Source organism: Dreissena polymorpha, chromosome 15, assembly GCF_020536995.1.
Source record: "Dreissena polymorpha isolate Duluth1 chromosome 15, UMN_Dpol_1.0, whole genome shotgun sequence".
Classification (NCBI taxonomy): Eukaryota; Metazoa; Mollusca; class Bivalvia; order Myida; family Dreissenidae; genus Dreissena; species Dreissena polymorpha.
In genome coordinates, this window is record NC_068369.1 from 8,385,178 (window position 1) to 8,407,740 (window position 22,563).

General features: G+C 32.3%; 1 protein-coding gene across 3 annotated transcripts; it reads left to right on the top strand.

Moving 5' to 3' along the window:
• LOC127861074 (uncharacterized) lies at positions 1-22,560 on the top strand. Of its 3 annotated transcripts, XM_052399443.1 has the most exons (13): positions 1-57; positions 2,153-2,254; positions 8,918-9,077; positions 9,651-9,714; positions 10,247-10,474; positions 11,335-11,364; positions 12,202-12,507; positions 15,744-15,824; positions 16,894-16,986; positions 17,715-17,849; positions 18,847-18,996; positions 19,764-19,833; positions 20,633-22,560. In XM_052399443.1, exons 7-13 carry the CDS (start codon positions 12,355-12,357, stop codon positions 21,694-21,696), a joined length of 1,746 nt encoding a protein of 581 aa, XP_052255403.1. In that variant the 5' UTR covers positions 1-57; positions 2,153-2,254; positions 8,918-9,077; positions 9,651-9,714; positions 10,247-10,474; positions 11,335-11,364; positions 12,202-12,354; the 3' UTR covers positions 21,697-22,560. The 3 variants fall into 3 exon arrangements, with proteins under 3 accessions (XP_052255403.1, XP_052255402.1, XP_052255404.1); XM_052399442.1 differs by lacking the exons at positions 1-57; positions 2,153-2,254 and adding an exon at positions 3,123-3,324; XM_052399444.1 differs by lacking the exons at positions 1-57; positions 2,153-2,254 and adding an exon at positions 7,696-8,051.
• Positions 22,561-22,563: the final 3 nt, after the last annotated feature.

The following is a 22,563-nucleotide window of genomic DNA, read 5'->3' on the forward strand; positions in this document are numbered from 1 at the left end:
GCTTCCTAGAGGAATCCCCAGAGGATGTGGAAAACTGTATCCTGCAGTACATACATGGTAAGTTAATTTGATAAAGGTTATCTGAATTTAAAGGTTTTGCAAGACATTATCATAATTACAAGACTTTTGATATAACTACCTTAACATTATTTATTTCACAGTTTTAAACTGTATCAATTAGGACCATTCCGAAATGTCAAAACAGTAAAAATTAATTGATTACCACACAGTTTCACCGGAGGGGGCATATGGTTTGCGCTCTGTCTGTCAGTCTGAGTCACACTTTTCTGGATCCTGCGATAACTTTAAAAGTTCTTCATGTTTTTTCATGAAACTTGAAACATACATGTAGACAGATGGCAATATGGAGATTATGCACGTCATTTCATTTTGTTTCTACGTCAAGAATTCTGGTTGCTATGGCAACAAATAGACTAAAATAGCAACCGGAAGGGGACTTTTATTGCTTGGCATTAGTCTTGTTTCTGAATGTTTGTTGTTTAGTTTTCTACAAAAATATTTTCTGTTTCTATGTAATTAGGGCCACGACTTTTTTTTTTATTGGTTTACAAAAATAATTTTGAAAATGGTCCATCGGGCGGTCGAAAAAAAAAAAAAAAAAAAACATTGGAAAAATAAGTTAATACTAATAACATCAGAACAAAGACATCATATCTTTTATAACCTTAACACAGAGACGAAAAATCTAATTATGCAATGAAACACATCTATATCTTCAAATGAAATGAGTCACCTAAAAGCACCTTTTGTAACATCAGGCAATTTTAAACACTCCATTAAATGACATGCGTTCTTCTCCCATTAAAACGAAAAACTGCGCTTCATTTCCGTAATTCGATGCGCACCATTACGCAATGCGATGCCCGTTGCATAAATCTTATATAAGATAAACTACTCATACACAAAGTATGTGTTTGCTCCTATTGGACTTATGACATCGTCCATGAAAAAAATCGAGGTAGATCGATCCCCGCGTCGTCGCGGTAATGTTTGTTTAAGTTGTTGTTGTCATGAAAACTCGTTGATTTACAACGCAACACGTCTTTATTAAACTGACGCGAATTAATACAATCATATTTGTCAACTTGGCTTTTGCTTTATTTTGATAATTTAATCCAAAGTTTAATGTTAGCAAGTGTTTTTACTGGAATTGTAAACAAGGAGCCAGTTAAAGTCTTCCGAAAATGTGCAGTCTGTGTGAATTGACAGTTTGACGTCATCAAAGGAAAGCCGCTTGCTGTCTGAAGCAATAAAGCGACAAATTTCGCGCCGACAAAATTGGCTTCCTTTGTCTAGCAATCAACATGCCGAACCAATCGTGCGTTTGTTTCTCAATTGCAATCCTCCAATTTAATAATAGCACGTGCATAGCTCCGCCTTCGAATCTTTTGCAGAGAACGGAGGCGGAGTTTAACGGTTAATTGAGCTAGTATTTTTAATACGCAAGTTGAGTTCCGATTTGCCGAAATTACTCGGCCCTAAGCATTAAAACGACAAATACATTTATCAATGATTTTCCGAGATATACCGATTTGTTCCGATTTCCAAACTTTCTGTACAGTTCCTATAAACTATGGCGGACGTGTTTACAAAATTCCTAAACACATATATCGTAAATAATGGCAGTGTTTTATTGGATTATTTATATTAATTATCAAATTGCAAGGTAATACTTTTTATCTACTATAATATCGGGTATGTTTAATATAATAAACATGTTAAACAATATAGTTGCGTCACAGACTCGGAAATAAATTTTGATGCGGTCGACATTTTACTGACGCTGATTTTCCTATTGTCTGTAATTAAATAAATTTTGAGAAGTGCCCATAAAAGGACTGGTACATACTGTGTCACATTGAAAAATATCCCGATCTCTGTAATATATGTGAACCAATCGTTGATTGTACTTACTTGATTTTATTCGCAACCGTACTCAAACCGGATCGGTTTTTTTTCTCGTTTCGCTCGTTTTTCAGTGCGGTCGGGAATAAAATATATAAAAAAAAGACGATTTTCCGATTTTATTTTTTTTCCCATTTTCCAAAAATTAGGGTCGGCGGTTTTGTAAACCAACAAATATAAAAGTCGTGGCCTAGCTGAACATGCAAAATGTATTCTTCTGTTTCAGCACTTCCAACAAAGCCAAAAGTGGTTGAAGTTCAGGCAATTGTTGCACAAAGTCCATCCTCCTCCTCTGATCTGGCTTCCTGCTCTTCAACACTTCTTCCATGTAAGTGAGATTACTTGTGACTATTTATTTTGAAAATCTATAATAATCTCAACAATTACTATGGATTCAAGTAGAATTTTCAGATTATAATAAAAAAATTGTTATATTGTGGTCACTGGTGTTTTGACATAGACATAAAACATAATTTTCATCTGATGCAAGTCAAATATATTCACATTTTTTATGGATGACAGGTCTTCTTAGTTTGGGTAGAGATAAATAAAATAAATAAAAATATGCAAGTCAAATATATTCACATTTTTTATGGATGACAGGTCTTCTTAGTTTGGGTAGAGATAAATAAAATAAATAGAAATAATGATCATTTAATAATAAATAAATAATGCTCGAAATTTACGATTAAAAAATACACCGTCATAATCGAAAATAGACATGATAAATGTACGGTCATACCATTTTATGAAAAAAATGCTAAAATATAACTAAATATCCAGTAGTTATCAGGAAACCATATTCTTTATAAACACTGCACAGTGATGCTATGACTTGGTGATATCAAGAAAATCAGTGCATGACCTTTCGCATCAAAAGGCACCAAAAATCTAAGAAAATCAATAAAAAGAAAATTTGCTTGGTTTAAGGTATGGCACGCCTGAACCACAAAAATGAGAAAAACTAAGTTTAAGTAACTTAAACTTAGTTTTTCACTACTTAAACTCAATTTAAGTAACTTAATTCGAATTAACGCTACTAAATGCATTAAGTAGTTAAGAAGAGTTATTTTCTATTTATGTGAGAAAAATGAATTAAGCAGAGAAAAACTTAGTTTAACTCGTTAAGTGCGCCCGAACAACAAAAATTGATTTTTACTACCGTTAAGTTACTTAAATTGCATTTAACGCTGCTTAAAATTAATTTAAGTGCTTTCGCATCGTTAATTGTATTTAATTATTACTTAAGTAATAAAATTTTTACTTAAGTTGAATTATTAATTATCGTTAAGTCAAAACTCGCGTCCGAAAATAAGCATATGAAACAAGCGTTTTGATTGGTTGTCAGGTTTGTTAATAAATTCATGCCCGAGGTCGGAAGAAAAAGATTGCCATGTGGTACGAGCAAAAAATACAGATATTATAAATTTGGATTAGAATCTTAAGTCAGCTAAAATTTGTTTTAGTCTGGAATAACATTCAAAACACCCTTTCATCATCAAATTTTGCTGACAGTCAGTAACTATGCAATAAACGGGTGCTGGACGTTTCGTGCCACTACCAGTTCGTGCCACTGATATTTGTGTAGGAGGGCATTGGACGTTTCGTCCCACTGATATATAAGCGGATAGGTGTGAATAATACCGTATAGGTGTGAATCATAACGGGTAACTTTCGCACCTTTGATTGTAACATCTGTTCAATGTTAAATCAACATTGTTTTATTTCAAGATTATTTATTCAGTTTAAAAGTATTCTGCGATTTCAAGATTTATTTTTAATTACATGAACAAAAATGTTTAAGAGTCAATTTACATGCTTCTTATAATACATTAACAATATCTAGATTGATAACATAAATATATTCAAACATTTTCAATAAATTTACATTACCGGTATATTATTACAAGAAACGAAACAAGATTTACTATACTCTTTTATATTATACATTAACAATATCAAAAGGGAATGCATACATACATTTTAACAATATCTAGATTGATTACATAAATATATTAAAACATTTTCAATAAATTAACATTATATTCATTACACAGTTTGAATCATCATTAAAGCGGTGAGTTGTTTACTAATTGGTCCGAGTCGGTAATTCATTGTTTGCTAATAACTTAAAGGCACTTACCGCTAATTGATAGTTTGTGAGTCGATAGTAAAGCATAAGCTTTTCCTACAAGTAAAAGACCAACTTCATTTTATTAGGTCTTTATTGAATAAAATGTATTATTGTTCATTTGTGTTATATTATTATTTATGTATATAGTGCATACACATGAAGCATAAAAAATAACAGCACTTCATGTTTTATATTTTTTAAACATAATGAACTATGCACAAATATTTTGTATTTTATTTTTACATACACATACCCGGTACACATGATGCATACAAAATAACAACACTTTATGTTTTATATTTATTGAACATAACGAACTATGTACACATATTTGTATACTAACAATAAATCATTTTATTTTTGTTATTTATAATTATAATTGTTAACATTGTTGTAATTTTCTACATAAATTTACACCCCAATATCATTCACACCTATACGGCATTATTCACACCTATCTGCCTATATAGTATCAGTGGGACGAAACGTCTACCCCTTTTCCACACAAATATCAGTGGCACGAACTGGCAGTGGCACGAAACGTCCATAAACCCAATAAACATCAAAAACGATCCGCCCGTCTATATATTTCCGGGTCATATCGCATTTACCTGTAGTAATAACTTGTCTTGTATACGAGTAGTCATACCAGCTTGTATGTAGAAACTGGGACTATATTATATGTCCCAGGTAGAAATTAAAGATTATATCGTGTCACCGAATCCAACTTAATTATATTCTATACATGTAAATTTTGGCTTTGATTTTAGTATTTAAATGGAAAAAAAACAGTCTCCAGTATCTCAGTATTGGCAGTGAACTTATAAGTAAACAATCCCAAAAAGTACACATATCAGAAATTACCCAGGTGATATTTTAAGTCTGAGTGCACTATTGTCTTTTAAAATAATTTTAAATGTAAAAAAAGAAAAAAATGTACTGTTAACATATTATTTAGAAACATATCTAACTTAAGTGTTCTGATTTTTCCCCTTTAGAAATAAATAGTTTAGACAGAGACATATATTCAGTATATATTCCCAGTTTAGATATTAATTAAAAGAACTAATGTATGCATTTGTTAAATGTCATTGTTCTTCCGAAATATTATCCTATATTGTTTGATGAGATTCAAAATAAACCTAATTAAGAATTTAATTGTTGTTTTAGTGCAGCAGTTAACAATTTATATTTTTTTATGAGTGTGTAAATATTGCAATGGTAACAAACGAATCCATAATACAGTATTAAAAATGTCATGAGGATCAGTGATTGCTCGTTAATTGTCTTTCATATCCTGTATTTGTTATTTCAGTTCCCTTTTTAAAAACAACCAACATTTTGTTGTTGTTTTAACAGTATTGGTAATTGTCTACTTAATTGAAGGGTACCCCTTGATTACACATGGGTTGTTTTCTTAAAAAGAAGGCCATATGACATTCCACAAGCTAAGTCATAGTATGGCTTCATCTTTTTCTTATAAATAAACCACCACTCAATTGCTTGATCATAATTATCCTGAATTCAAGATGTCAGTTGGTAAGTAGCAATTTTATTTTTTGGGTGTTTTAGTTTTGTCAAAATTTAGTCAATAACATCACTTAAGCCATAACGCTTCGATAAAATGATTAAACAGATATATATTATGTTAGTATGCAAGTGGAAAGATATTATATGGGATCAGTTACATAGAGACCACACTCCATCCAAGAGAAAAACAGGGAATTTCAAAAAATAGTGGTCTCCACAAGTCATCCAACAAGTCCTTGTGTGAAAAAAACAGCTAAAAGATGCTGTAATATGGTTATGGGTTAACACTGCTTGTAATTTTCCTGCATGAGAGCTTTTGATAATCATAGTCACATGTTTTTTTTTTTTTTTGTAATGGAATCCTAAAGGAATCCTTTGAATGAAAATAGAATCTTGATCAAAATTGCTTTTATACAGTGAGTTTCATGACCTTTAATAGTTGCCAACAATGTTGAAGAAACTTATTCAAATATTAATGACTTTGAAGTTTCTGACAATCCCTTTAATGAAATAAAATAAATTTAAATAGAAAATTCATATTCGTATTAAAAAAAATAAAAACATTTATGCAAAGACAGTGTTTTAACACCCTCGACTACCATCATATGGTATCAGACTCAATTTATAAATGAATTAGTGAAGAATAAACATGATCAATGATAGTTCCATAAAACTTAAGTCAGGAGTAAAGGTAGGAGAACATTTTTGAGAAGTTTAAGACCCGGGAAATAGCTTAATTTCATATAAATGATCACACATTGGAAGGTATAAGAATATTCCAGGGGGGGGGGGACCAATTCAGGAAATTTTGCACATTTTGATAAATTGATGTTAAAATCAAGTTAATACTTGATAGCAAACAAAACTTGAATTAAGGACTAAATCATTTTTTGGAAACGACAATATTGCATCCTTACTTGAGTCAATTTAAAGGTTTCTACAACTCAAATGTATTTTATCTTCAGGATCTCAACTTTTGACAGCAATGTTTTATTTGATTTTTATAGCAATTTATGTTAGAACTGTGATAGGTCCATGCAAGTCCAAAATTTTACAAATATCACAATATTGTAAAATATGTCTTTTATGCTGTACAAGCTGTATGTATTTTTGTACTTCCTTGACCTGTATGGATGTTACTTTGCACTTTTATCTATTAAAGAAAAAACTGGGGAAGGGGGGGGGGGTGAGGGAATAGTTAGATGTTCATGTAAAATTTCTGCCTTGCATATTCTCTCAACGTTTTCAGTGAATATTCCTATTTTAAAAACAACTAAGTTTATACAAGAGAAAATATACCTGTGTTGATTTATGCATTTTGCTTTGAATTTGCCCCTCCATGAAAAATAATTTTGGTATAGGCCTAAAATAAAATTTAGTTTGTTTGCCCTCCTCCGACCTACCCACCAAAATTGCCCCCCTACTCATAAAATTTTATTGCAAAGTTCTTACACAAATTTTATTTCTTTGATTTTTTTCATGTTTTATACAGTTTTCTTTCAAATTAAAATTAAAAATTGAGACTTTAAAAAAAATATAATAATAAACCTACCTACCTACACAACTAAAACCTGGTGAGTAGGGGAAGGACAAACAAGGATATTTTTAAGACTGGCCATATATATGTGTCTTTTTTGACAATAATTAGTAAAGATATAGAAAAATACTGCAAAGCTTTAGATACTGTACTAAATGTAAAAAATAATCTTGTTGAATCAGTGATGATGAAAACCATTTCATTTTATATTGCAAAAATAATGACACTGAAGAAAACATTTATCAATTACTATTTTACAGAAAACATGATAATAAAGAGGATTTTCAAATATTAGAAATGATACTGAATCCTTTTTTTTTAACTAATACTGAATCTTAACACAAATCTGCAACTAGGCCTAAAAAAAAATTAGCTGTGTTAAGGGTAACCCGACCCTACCTAGCTTTTCCAGCCCCACCTAACTTTTTTATTGGCTTTTTTGGACAAGCACTGTTAAATTCAACATCTCTGCTCATTATGTCTATGTAAAAAAAAAAATTAAAAATAAAAAAAATTACCTACCTACCCTACCTAATTTTTTTCAAGGCGTTACCCGAAACACACAATTTTTTTTCTTTGGCCTGAAATTACTTGGCTCCTTCATTAACAGTCTATAGAACTGAGGTCAGGGACCTCTTGATTGCACATATATCTATGCATAGGATTTATTATTTTATATTTGACAATGATCATTTTTGTACATTTTGATGCAGATATGCATGTAATTATGATTGATAAAGTACAGTATTTCATACTGGCAAAATCTGAATTTGATAATTTGGCTAAGAATTGTTTAGCATAAGCACTAGTATAAGGCAAGCCACCAGCTTTGTAACCTGGTAAAACAGGAGCTGGTGAATTTTTTTTACAGAACTGTGCTGCACTCTCCAAAATGCTTCGTTGACATAAACTAAAAGCCTTCTGGTATGCTATTTCAGGAATTATAATTTTTCTAGCATTATACTGTTATTCGGTAATTCCAATGCATGTAGTTGTTACGTCATTTGCATGTCCTTTGAATTACAAGTGCCTTTTTTATACGACAGTCTTTAAATGTCCATCCATCCGTTGCAAAGTTATACTCTAATTGAAAAATTCAGCAATTTTCATGAAATTACAGGAATGTTTTTTTCAGGGACATAAACTTTTTAATATTGAAATTGAATGTTGACATTCCAATTTATGAAAAAGGGATATTTTCATCCTCTTTGCTGAAAAATGCTTTCAGTATTTTATCAAATTTTTAAGAAGCTTATTGTTTCCCTTGACATAAGACCAAACCAAATTGATTTGTAGTTCCTTGGATTCTCCAGCTCCCATTTTCACAAAGTTTTTTGATTCCTTTAGGCAGCTTCTGTTACATTTGTTCCCCCAACATTTTCTTGTCAAATTTAACTTTCAAAATATAAAAAAAATAACCGCACCAAGCATCAATTCAAATGCCTCTACAAAAAGTCTATAAAACAGCCCCAAATGTGACAAAAATAAACTTATCCATAAAGGGTACAGGTTCGACATTGTAGTCAAGACTTTAAAACTGGTTTTTGTGGCTACGGATATTGATACACTTATCGCCACCTTACACAGATATTAATTTGGCATTGGAGCCATCTTGTTTTTTCCTCACGATTAGTGACAACACAGTATTAAATCTTAGGACGTATTGTGTTTGATATATCGCGTGTTGATGCACAAAATATTATGTCTTTAAGGATTGTAATAAATTAAACCCTCAAAAGTATTAAAATCGGAAATATAGAATTTTGCTTACTGTTTTTAATGTTTTTCAGAACACGACCACGATGATGACTTCCAGCCACCAGCACCAAGCTTTGAAGATATTCTCACTGCTGCCATTGCAGATGTTGGTACATTACGCTACTTCACCCGGCCTGCCAGAAGATCAAGACTTCAAAAACAGAAACCTGGACCCAAACCAAAAGTAGTCAGGTATAGTATTTCCCTGGAAGTAACTTAGTTCTAAAGTTTTTTGAAAAATTTATATAATTTTAGTTAGTAAGGGAGTAACCAATCTAATTACGCTACTTTTTATTATAAAAAAAAACTATGACAATGAACATTTTGATAAAAATGACATAATTGAAAACGCTTATATATATGAATTATTATTATTAAATAAATATTATGAAAAGTTACAAGTTTGTACTCGCAGGGAAACATAACCTATATATGGGGATTACTATCGACTGGCACCTCTATGTCTGTCGTCATTTATTTGTATAGTTTTATTTGATATTTTTATGCCCCCGCCTTTAGGCGACGGGGGCATCAAGTTTTACCCTTGTCCGTCCGTCCGTTTTCTCTCTGTTTGTGTTATACAATTCTCATTTTATTCAGGTGGAAAGAGTTTTATGAGTATACTCATTGTATATGTTTTGGGTCATTAAGAGCTTAAGGAGAGTTGAATTCTCCCTCGTAGAAGGCCTTCGGCAGACCTCTTAATTTGTTTTGCATGTGTAGAGGAACTGCTATCTATTTGACCCAATTCTTTTTTTTTAACAGGTTGAAGTTTTACCTTTTGCCAGATGGTTGTGAGCTGCCAAAGTTCTCCAAGCAATTGGCTATGGTAAAGATTTTGTTTTTAAAATGAATAAAAAAAAAATACACATATATGCAAAAGAAAAGATATGGAGCAAACGTCAGAGAGACCACACCCTATCCATGAGAAGAAAAAGGTTTACAAATTTTGAGGTCTAATGCATATATTGTAAACCAACAAAATAAATCAGGACTGGTGTCAAGAGATTTCAGTGGGGCAGAATGGTTCAACCCTCCAATAACATTGCTTATTAATAACTTAACCTGCTTTGAAGAAACTCTAATTGGCCTGATTTCATCTGGTTTCACAAGTTTAGGTGCCCTTATGTCATAGGATTACGACAGATACTCTTTGTAGATAAGTTTGTTTTGCAAAAGTGGGACTCAATGGTATCGTGTTACATTTATATGCTTTATATGTAAAGTTTCCATAAAATGTAGGATGTTATATGCCTTGTCTTATCAAAATTCTACATTTGCAGCAGATTGAAAAATCATTTTCATTGTTATAAACATATTTTTTAAATTTATGTTTCATTTCTTAGTTTGTTTTTCTTAAGGTTTTCCGCCTGCATACTACCACGATGGCAAAGGAAAAGCACATCCGTTTTCAGTAGACCTAGCAGAAGCAGACTTCAAAGAGAACATCCGTTCTCTTTATGCCAGACTTACTGGAAAAGACTTCAGCCTGTTCACCAACACCCAGAGTCGTAACCTTGTAGCTGCCCCATTTAGCCCTACATATTTTAAGACTAAAGTACCAGGGAACAGTTGTTATCAAGATACAGGTATATGACGTTTAAAATGAAATTTTAGCTAAAATTGTATACATGAATTATATATTAATGGCATTGCCAGTCTGTTTTTATAGCCAAAACACACATTCAAAATAAAACCTTCATTGTGCTGTTTGGTTATTGATGTTCAAATAACTTATTTGTTTTAATTTTTATTTTCCATTCATTACAAATGTAAACATCTCACTCATGAAAGTCTCATAGAGCATGTCTTGTTTTAATATTTGTTTTAATTCTTTTTTTTTTATTTCTCTATTTCTGTCTCATCGGGCACATCAAATATCAAACATTACTGTAACATAACTTTTAAGATGAAACACTGAGAATAGAGATATACCATAATATGAAAATAGGCATTGCCTAAAAAGCGAACACAGCTTAATTATGTCATGTAACTGAGAACTTTCTGGAAAATCCCTTCTTTATGATATAACGATTTGTCTTGTGATGATACAATATCTTCTGCAACTGTTCATGTTAGAAAGATGTGATTTTTTATGGAGTCGTGTTGAAATAATCATATTTATTTGCTAGTGCGCTTATTTAAGTAACCACATTTCTTTTTTGTTTAAGTTTTCATATGTTAATACATTTGAGAGTTTATCATTATTGAAATCCCTTTCAATTTTTGATAATTTTTTTTGCCTCTATACAAGTCTATCATTCATGTACATCTACATCTGTTTGGCAATGGTATCCATGCCCCTTGGACATGTTTGCGCTTATGAAATTCATCTTGTTCATTAAGTCAGAAGCAAACAACACATGTATGTATCTTGCAATAAGGAATCCACATCTAGTTAAGTTACAAATGCTTGAGTATCATATTAATTTGTTTTTTAATTTTTCAGGATCACCCGCAAGAGAATACAGATAATGAGGTATATATATATATATATATATATATAATATGCTTAGAAATATGCTTAGAAATGATATTAATTTTGGCATGGTTTTATAATACTGTCATGGGTTTGTGTCACAGAAACTCAAGTTTAGAACTTTTAATTGTTCATTGGTTGTGAATTAGTGGATAGTTGTCTCATTAACAATCATGCGCCATCTCCTTTTTACATGTTTGTTGAATTTACAGACAGAATTAAATTTCGAATGGGTCAACAATATGTAAAGCCCATTTTTTTAGAGCACAATATATTTGCGGTCTATGACACTAAAGCTTTTATTTCACATATATGACTAATAAAGGCATATAGCTTCACAGAACTTCCAAGTACCCTTTTTTCACTCATAAATACCCTTAGTGTCACTTGGGATTCTATGGTTGCATAATAAGGAGGATACAAAGTAAAAATAAAAATTTACACCATTTAACAGTAAATAGTGGAGTCTCAACCTATGGACTAATCTCCATTTTTATATGTACTATCAACACTGTATTAAGATTTTAGAAATAGAATGAATACATATAAAATTAAATCAATGTTCTGTATTTGTTGACGTAGGCCATCAATCCCATGATTTACCCAGGATGAATGAAGCTGGGTCTGCAACTTGAAGGATTGTATTTCATTTTAAAGTATGTTTTACAAAACAGAATCATAATTACTGTGGTGCAGCTTTGCTATGCTAGATAAAACTGAATTTACAACAGTCAGACACCTATTTAAGACCCACATTCTTCAAAATAAAATGCTGTTACTCTTAGAATTTTTTTCATTGCTTGATCAAGTCTAATACAAATATCATCTCTCTTATAGCAACTAGTCGCTCTGCCAGCTGAAAATTCAACAACCCATCCAGTGTCCCATGTCATTCCAACACCAGCTGTTATAAGACCAGTTGTGTTGAGACCTGCACCAGCTGCTATACAACCAGTTGTGACAACACCTGCACCAACAGTACAACCAACCATGACAACTTCACATGCAACACCTGTGCAACAACAGATAGTTTCTCATCCTCAGCCAGTAACACACCCTACATCAACTCCACAGAGTTCTACACTCCCACAGACTACAACAACTCCACAACCAGCTGCATGGATCCCAACGGGCACTCCAGTTGTAAGTATTCCAAAAGCACTGATTTCCTAGATCTGAAAAAATGCTTTATACCATGTCATTTCCAAGCCTAATAGAGTGGGGGATAGGAAAGTGTTTGGTTCCTGTTTTACCTATGCAGTACTTTTCAATGATTATTATCTCAATATGATGATTTGACAGTTAATACATTTTACCATACCAGAATAATGTCACATTGACCTACATTTTCTGCATGAACATTATTAGCGAAGTTTCTGTAAAGGGCAATATCAAAATTACTACAAATCATACAAGGATGATAGTTGGTCACTTTCAGAACTTTTATTAAGAAACTCGGGCGCATTTTGCCCTACTGGAGCTCAAAATACACGTTAGGTAGTATACAGACATTGAATGAATAAATTTGTCATTTATATGAGCTAAATTTTTATATGTATAAAGTTTTTATTTACTCATAAAACTGGTAATATTTTTACAGTTCAATTTATCTGTTAAAAAAATGGAATGTATAGTTAAAAATCTTCTCCATATTCATTTTTATACGCCCGTCTATGACGGGACGTATTATGGTATACCCCGCGTCCGTCTGTCCGTCCGTCCGTCTGTCCGTCCGTATGTCTGTTAATGTCGTACGCTACGTCAAATATCCTTCGATGGATTTTTTTCAAATTTCAACACAATCTTAATATTGATAAACCCTGATCCCCTTTCGTTTTTGACGGAATTCTGAATTGTCGTTCCAGAGTTATGGGACTTTGTTCGTCAAAATTTCGTGATTTCATTGAATGTCCTACTGTAGCTATATAAAAATGTTAAAGTTGTTATAACTTTGGTATGCTTGGACCTAGAGTCTTGAAACTTGACATGAAGGTTGGCCAGAACTAGTAAGTAACCACTGGACATTTTAAGGTCATTCATTTGAAGGTCAAGGTCACTGTGACCTTGAATGTAAAAATGTTAAAGTTGTTATAACTTTGGTATGCTTGGACCTAGAGTCTTGAAACTTGACATGAAGGTTGGCCAGAACTAGTAAGTAACCCCTGGACATTTCAAGGTCATTCATTTGAAGGTCAAGGTCACTGTGACCTTGAATGTAAAAATTTTAAAGTTCTTATTTCATGTTATAACTTTGGTATGCTTGTACCTAGAGTCTTCAAACTTGAAATAAAGATTGGCCAGTACTAGAAGATGACCACTGGTCATTTCAATGTCATTCATTTGAAGGTCAAGGTCACTGTGACCTTAAATGTTAAAATGTTAAAATTGTTATAACTTTGGTATGCTTGGACATAGAGTCTTCAAACTTGACATGAAGGTTTGCAAGCACACTTAGATGACCACTGGTCATTTCAAGGTCATTCATTCTAAGGTCAAGGTCACACAAGGTCACTGTGACCTTAAATGTTAAAATGTTAAAATTGTTATAACTTTGGTATGCTTGGACATAGAGTCTTCAAACTTGACATGAAGGTTTGCAAGCACACTTAGATGACCACTGGTCATTTCAAGGTCATTCATTCTAAGGTCAAGGTCACTGTGACCTTAAATGTTATTGTTGTTCATGTATCCTACCGTAGCTCAAATATCCCCCGATGGATTTTTTATACGCCCGTCTATGACGGGACGTATTATGGTATACCCCGCGTCCGTCTGTCCGTCCGTCCGTCCGTCTGTTAATGTCGTACGCTACGTCAAATATCCTTTGACAGATTTTCTTTAAATTTTAACACAATCTTAATATTGATAAACCCTGATCCCCTTTCGTTTTTGACGGAATTCTGAATTGTCGTTCCAGAGTTATGGGACTTTGTTCGTCAAAATTTCATTTGAAGGTCAAGGTCACTGTGACCTTGAATGTAAAAATGTTAAAGTTGTTATAACTTTGGTATGCTTGGACCTAGAGTCTTGAAACTTGACATGAAGGTTGGCCAGAACTAGTAAGTAACCCCTGGACATTTCAAGGTCATTCATTTGAAGGTCAAGGTCACTGTGACCTTGAATGTAAAAATTTTAAAGTTCTTATTTCATGTTATAACTTTGGTATGCTTGTACCTAGAGTCTTCAAACTTGAAATAAAGATTGGCCAGTACTAGAAGATGACCACTGGTCATTTCAATGTCATTCATTTGAAGGTCAAGGTCACTGTGACCTTAAATGTTAAAATGTTAAAATTGTTATAACTTTGGTATGCTTGGACATAGAGTCTTCAAACTTGACATGAAGGTTTGCAAGCACACTTAGATGACCACTGGTCATTTCAAGGTCATTCATTCTAAGGTCAAGGTCACACAAGGTCACTGTGACCTTAAATGTTAAAATGTTAAAATTGTTATAACTTTGGTATGCTTGGACATAGAGTCTTCAAACTTGACATGAAGGTTTGCAAGCACACTTAGATGACCACTGGTCATTTCAAGGTCATTCATTCTAAGGTCAAGGTCACTGTGACCTTAAATGTTATTGTTGTTCATGTATCCTACCGTAGCTCAAATATCCCCCGATGGATTTTTTATACGCCCGTCTATGACGGGACGTATTATGGTATACCCCGCGTCCGTCTGTCCGTCCGTCCGTCCGTCCGTCTGTTAATGTCGTACGCTACGTCAAATATCCTTTGACAGATTTTCTTTAAATTTTAACACAATCTTAATATTGATAAACCCTGATCCCCTTTCGTTTTTGACGGAATTCTGAATTGTCGTTCCAGAGTTATGGGACTTTGTTCGTCAAAATTTCGTGATTTCATTGAATGTCCTACTGTAGCTCAAATATCCTTCGATGGATTTTTTTCAAATTTCAACACAATCTTAATATTGATAAACCCTGATCCCCTTTCGTTTTTGACGGAATTCTGAATTGTTGTTCCAGAGTTATGGGACTTTGTTCGTCAAAATTTCGTGATTTCCATGCTCATGTACTTATAAAATAAACCATGTATTCAAATACAAATAAACTGAAGTAAAAAAATGATTCAAAGGGTTATTTATTACCTTACTACTTCATTGGCGAACGACGGGCGTATCATGCGCTCATGGCGCAGCTTTTATTAATATTAGTCGTTTTATTGATTGGTCAGATTGACATCAAGAAATTGTATTCTGCCTTTACATTATTTTGAATTAACGGATTTTTTTTAAAAATGTAAATACCAAATTAAACTTTTTTAAACTTTTGTCACAATATCATGCTTTTGGGACACAAAATAAAGTTTTTTTGGCACTACATAAATTGTTAGGTTGAACTGTTGTGTCTTTCAGATTGACATCAATCCAAGGCATCGACTCATCATGGAGCAGGAGTTTGACTTTGCAGTATCCCTCGCAGCTGATCAGGACAGGGTAAGACTTTCATAACTTTGAAGTTTACTGCACAACTTATACCAATTGCCATTAGGCAAATGCCAATTTTGGTGAAAAGCTCTAAAATCTGTACAATTATACTCCTGTCTGAATATTTCCAAAAATGTACCTATCAATGCTATATAATGATGAAAGAGGCATTTCTTCGCACTGGCATTTAGCATATACATCACAGAAAAACAGATAAACAAGTTAATCGCTACCTTTAGTATATATGCTGTTATCTCAAAATAGCAAAATCACAAGACTTACAGAATGATAGTTAAAAGATATTTCATAAGACATACTCCAGTTCAAGCCTCATGTTAATCTTATACAGACACAAAACATCACATGGTATAACTATCACAGAACAAGCTGAATTAAGTGTTACAATTTCTGATCTCACACACTCGAAACAGTGGATATTTATTGTTGTTTACAACAAGCAATATTGTTGTTCAATGAATGGACACATAACAGCTGATATTTTTGGAGCATTAATGGACACATATGGCCATTCTAATAAAATTTTTTGTTTCTCAAGCCCCGCCCACGTCACTGAAATCGTTGTGGGTCAAACTTTTTTTCACACTTCTCGGAAATGTTTTTTTATTTTGTTTCGTTTGAAAATCCGTAAATTTTACTTTGTTTTGTTTGAAAATCCGTAAAATTAAATTTTGAGTTATTTCCCTTTGATAATGAAAAAATGGCGGATCGTGTAATTTAAACGGTTCCTAATAGATTCTGGACATAGAAACCATGTAAACTAGACATATCTTTAGGTAGACAGAACAGGAAAAGTATCCACCTTCATGAAGGAATCACTTTCAAAACGATCTCTTGTGGAAACTTTACAATTTTGGTCCAGACGTAGCATGTGTTACTCACGGTTCCATTTCAGAAAAAATAAAAATTAAAAATAAAAATCACCCGCCCGCACCAATTTAAAAATAAAAAGGCTTGAGAAACAAACATTTTTGTTTTAATGGCCTATAAGTTAATATTTTTGTTCAAAATGCAAAATGAGTTGAGAATGCAGTTAGTGATTGATTTTTATAAATTTTAGGAAGCTGCACGCCAGACAGCTAGGGTACGTCGCAACCTTGCACGAACAGAACGCCAAAGGTTACGAGACCAACGTAAAGAGGAGCAGAAAACGGTAAAAATTTAATAGACTTTGCCAATAATATACAGAAGATCCCACACATTAAACTTAGATTATATTTGCTGGTATTTTTTGCTTCAAATGTGGTTTCCCAATACTAAATAAAGTTTCAAAAGAGAAACCATTTGCCTCAATATTGTTCATAATCATAAATTACTTTTTTAATCATGTAAGATTTCGTTAACATAAAGTAGGAAATGAAGAATGATTGCCATAGTCTGAATTCCATTAAATGCCAAGCAATGAATATCTTCTACAGGTCACCATAAGGTCTTCAATCGTGGAAGAACCATAATATCATATAGGAGGTTCCCACAATAATTTGCCATTAAACTATTCAAAGACGGAAATCATTTTAAAAAAATATCATCAAGCGAATAACAATTATAAAAAACTAACAACAGCACTTGTACTGATTTCTTACATCTTCATATTAAATAAACACATGAAAAATGTTTGCAAGATGTTTTTTTTTTGTTCATTATATATTTGCATAAATAGCATAAGGTGATCCAAGTTTTTTCAAGCTCTACTCAAGTTTCTGTATGTGGATGGTGCAGGGTCAACGACTTACATATTTCGATTGTGGGCAGAGAACATTTTGGTTGCATCGTGGAATTTGTGTCTGACCTTAAAATAATGAGACCTGATAAAAATTTGATATGTTATACAAATTTCTTTTTTGTGTTATTAGTAATAAGATGAATATATTATTGTTACAGATGCAGACAAATGCTGTAGAGGAGATAGCCAATTCCAGACATAACACAGCACCAGAAGACATGCTATCAGTAATTTTGGTTCTACCAGATCAACAAGAGCTTAACAAGACATTCTCCAAGGACACATTATCAGAGGTATAAAGCAAGGATTTATATTTCAAAAGCATTCATGTCAAATCTTTTTCAGTAAATTTTCAATATGTTTCTAAAACCAAACATAAATTGTTTTCTAATGACACTGAGGAATAACTTTTTGGATCATTTATGATTTAAACTGTATGGTTTTAATTTTGGTAAAGCTATAAAATAACTCTTAGTTACCAGATATTGTCTGTATTAATGAAGTAAATTCTGGTCTTTTGTACTTAAAAGATATACAAATTCATTTTTAAGATAATTTCCTAAAAGTATCTCAGAGTAAGAACATATGTAATTTGACTATGCAAACACACATATTCATTATTTTACTGTAGAAGAAATCTATTCTCACCCATGTAACATAGATTCATTGAGAACATTGTTAAACTGCGGTATCAATTGGTCTATTGAATTTTTTTTTTTGTAATCTCAAAGAAAATCTTCACATATGATTTTTACCTGAATGATTAATTTTCATTGATATTTTTAGAAGATTATATGGTCTTATTTCAACATAGAACTAAGACATCAACCAAATAATTTAAGATTAAATATATTAAAAACAAGGATAAAAGTTATTATAAAGATTCTGAAAAATACCAATATTTCTGATGAACAAAGAAAAATTTGTGTGATTGTCTTTTTTATTTATAAACCTAAGGGTTTCTATGATTGATGTCATATCTTTACAATGCATGAAACGAGATAAAAAGCATACATGTAAAAGCAACACTGGTAAAAAATGAATTGTGTTCTCCAAGGGACTATGAGAGTGTAAATTGACCAGTTCGTTTTTTGTATAATATACCTCCTAAACTCTTTTTTATCGTTAAATCAATATTCATGATTAACAAGAATAAGCTAGAAAACAGATTTCTTTCACCTCGAGAGCAAGGGATCAAGCGATTACTTATAGCCGTAAAATAACAAAGAATTACATTTAGAAAAACTTTATCAAATTTTAGATGGTTAATTCTGATATTTCTTTTTTCAGACTCTTCATTTGTATATTGAGGGAGTAACAGATGTGGTTATGGCTAAACTTGTATACTGTGGTCAAGTTATCCCAAGACGACGAGAGACCTTATCTGCTCTGGGCATCACAGGGAACTGTCGCATCATCATTGAAGAAGCAGACTTTGAGGTATATTAATATATATGGAAATTAATTGATTCTAACACACAGTAGGCTCATTAAGGGGATATCAATTGCGAAATTTTTATTTGTCAACCGATTTTGATGGGATTTTCTTCATTGGATTCCTCTCAACGAGAGCTTTCGGTAGTATGCCACAGACTTTTTCTATCTCTTACAGTTTTCAAGATAATTGGGGTCAACGATAAAAAATGCTATTTTGCCAAATATGTCAAGCACTTTACAGTGTCAAAAACAATTATGTGTCATACAGAATACAACAATCTTCCTTCCCATCATTCACTTTTTGACGTATCATGCCTGCTAAGCACAGTTCATTGATGTGGACAAATAAAAAAAAAAGTGGTGACCTACATCATATTATGATATCTTCAAAATTGTAAAAAAGCATTTTCTCCAAAGCGAGCCATTTTGAGCCATTTCTGACAGTGACATAAATGTTTTGATATATATACATTGAAGCACTTATTTTTCATCCAAGAGTATTAAACTATATAGATTTCTCCTGTTCAAGATGCAGTTCTATAAAATATATTCACAAATTTCATTTTGGCAGAACACAATTGTCACAAAATAATTGTTTGATGGTTGATGTCATCAGTTATGTTTATGACTTTTTTTCTGATTTTTTTTTTAACAACAAAACTGATAAAACCGATTTGATAGGTTACTATGCTTGATTCCATATCAGTAATCAGTTGATAGTTGTAATTTTTCTCAATGAAATTGTTCTAAATATTGTCTTTAATTTTTAGGATTCATCTGATGAAAGAGAGTCTGAAGAAGAGCAATCTCCAGAACCAAAGCAGTTACTTCACATTACAGGTAAATATTTAGGAATATGCATTGAGATGTTCATGTGCCCGTTTTTAAGATATAAGCTTTTGAAAATTTGGTGGGAAATGGATTGCTCTTGATTTTTCATAGGTTTTGTATTGATAGGTTTTTCCTGTTAACAACCCGGAAGAAATAAATAGAATTTCATAAAAACTTTTAAAATGACAATTTTACGTGTGTTTTATGAAATTATGAAAAGAAAAGTGGGGGTCAGGGGGGCAAAAAATATTAATGCTTTGAAATGGACAACAGTAGAGGAGTTCGAGAATCTGCCAAAAAATGGCTGACATGAGCAGCAAACATCCTTAATGCTTGAAGCCAAAATTGGCATTTATATGAACAATTTTCTTTGAAATTGATTGATATGGTGAAAATATTGACCTCAATTCCTTCTTGTTTTGATAAACTTTTACAAATTGCAGAGACAGATAATAATGCCAGTTACTGGTTGATAAGAAAATCTGGATAACTATATCAATACTTTTTGAATTTCTTTAATTTGCTCTTCGATATATCATTCTTTACGGTTAGATCTATAGAAAACACCGACTATGCAAGTACAATGAATTACTGAATTAGGTACAGGAAGAAAATACAAATTTAACCAAGTACATTCACCTTTGTCAAGACTGGAATAGGCATCTGGAATGACACCTTTTTTTTATATAATATATACACATAAAGCTACAAATATTTGTTATAATATATGAGGTTTTTATGTTTGGACCAGTATCTGTGTATTGTCTTAGAATTAAAACCCATATATAACAATTGCTTTGTTTTTCAGATATTTCAGACCTGGAGAGACGTCAGTCTAGAGTCTTTGACAGCCTATTACCAGCAGTTGACATCACAGTAGACAGAGACAACATAGTTGATGATGTTCTGACCCTCTACAGAAGCAAACCAGACATTATCCACCACAGGCTTAATGTAACATTCGAAGGGGAAGAAGCAGCTTTAGACGTTGATGGCTTGACTAGGGAGATGTTTTCCTGCTTTTTCCTAGCCATGTTTCTAAAGATGTTTTCTGGCCGTACACACAAGCTTCCGATGGTTGATACACGGACTTTGTTTAATGACACTTTGGTAATTGTTGGCAAAATCATCAGCCATGCTTATGTTTTGTGTAATTATTTACCGCCAGCTCTATCACCAGTTGTTTATGTATTGGCAAGTTCGGGGTGCTGTTCTGACGATCTGATACTGTCCTCGTTTATGTCCTACATTCCAGAAACAGACCAACAGTTAGTAAACTCCCTTCTTTCGCAGCATTTTGATGGCATTCATGAAGAGCTGGTAAATTTTATATCTACATATGGAGGTTACGAAGTGCCAAAACAATCTGTTATAAGACAATCTATTGTTGACATTGCCAAGTTAAACATGGTAGTTGTTCCTTTTGTGCCAATTGCTAGAATTAAAGTGGGATTGGACTGTTATCCGCTGTTGTGGAAAGGTGTTAGCGAATCACTTATTGTAAGTTTATTGGACAAATTCAAACCAACACCAGCAAAAGTTATTAACCTGATCAGTTACAAGTCTTCAGACAATGCAACAATGTCCATGTTAGAAGAGAGGATCAAATCCTACTTAGAAAGATTTATCCGTTCGCTTTCAAAGCCACAGCTCCTGGCATTTCTACGTTTCTGGACTTCGAGTGACACACTGTGTATCCGTAAACTTAATGTAGAGTTTAATTCTACCGAAGGAATTAACCGCAGACCAATTGCAAATACTTGTGATGCAGTGCTCCATGTGAGCCGTATGTATTTTTCCGCAGAGGAACTTGCTCAAGAGTTCAACCTCCACCTGAATGACACATCAGCAAGGGTTTTTGACTCAGTGTAGTTGTGTTTTTGACTATTATGTATTATAGTGCTTTAAACTAGACATTATAGTAGATTATGGTGCTTTCTTAGTGCTGTCATGTTTTGAAATATTGTGTTTGTATGTGTTTCTTTGTAAAAAGTGTGACTCTCCTGTATACATTCATAATGTTCATGTAACTAAAATTAAAATTAATTCATATAGACAAACTAGAATTGTTTGTGAATACATGTAATAAAATTCTTTGAAAAGATAATTCAGAGCAAATATTAAAAACACTTAATGAATAAGTTTGGCAAAGACTGATGTAAACCTGCAAAAAAAGTTTTTAAAAGTAATTTCTGTCAGTAGATTGTCATCTATTTTTGTAATTCCATCTGACAAGTTCAGTATTGACATTATTTATGTAAATAGACTTTTCTTGATATTGCAAAAGAGCTTGTGAGTTCTATGTGATTTTATGTTTTTAACTTATTAAATATTTACCTTATGTGTACTATAAAAAATAATTGTAATGTTTTTTTTGTGAAAGTATAACTTAGTTTTAAGTTCATTTACTAGTGATAGTGTGAATAATAAACTGATCATATTAGCTTAAAAAATATATGTGGACAAGCAAGTTTTTAGAAAAATTGTAATAGATGTTCACTTTTGAAAAAATACAATGAAAGCCAGTATGAAATTATGATCAGATGCTCAAATTCTAAAAAAATATAGTTTTTTAACAGAGATTTTGGTCAGTAGAAATCTTCTTCTATTTTTGATATTCTTACATTTTTAACGTAATTTTGTTATACTGTTGTATCTTTACCATGTCATTATGGTGTGTAATTTATTGAATGATATCTTTAGCATAGTTGTTGAATAAAAAAGAACAAAATTTAATGG

Excerpts from the sequence above, each read along its gene's own strand:
- LOC127861074 (XM_052399443.1), top strand. The coding sequence starts at position 12,355 with ATGACAACTTCACATGCAACACCTGTGCAACAACAGATAGTTTCTCAT. Across the intron at positions 17,850-18,846 it reads CCAAGGACACATTATCAGAG|ACTCTTCATTTGTATATTGA; the intron begins GTATAAAGCAAG and ends TTCTTTTTTCAG. Across the intron at positions 18,997-19,763 it reads TTGAAGAAGCAGACTTTGAG|GATTCATCTGATGAAAGAGA; the intron begins GTATATTAATAT and ends TTTAATTTTTAG.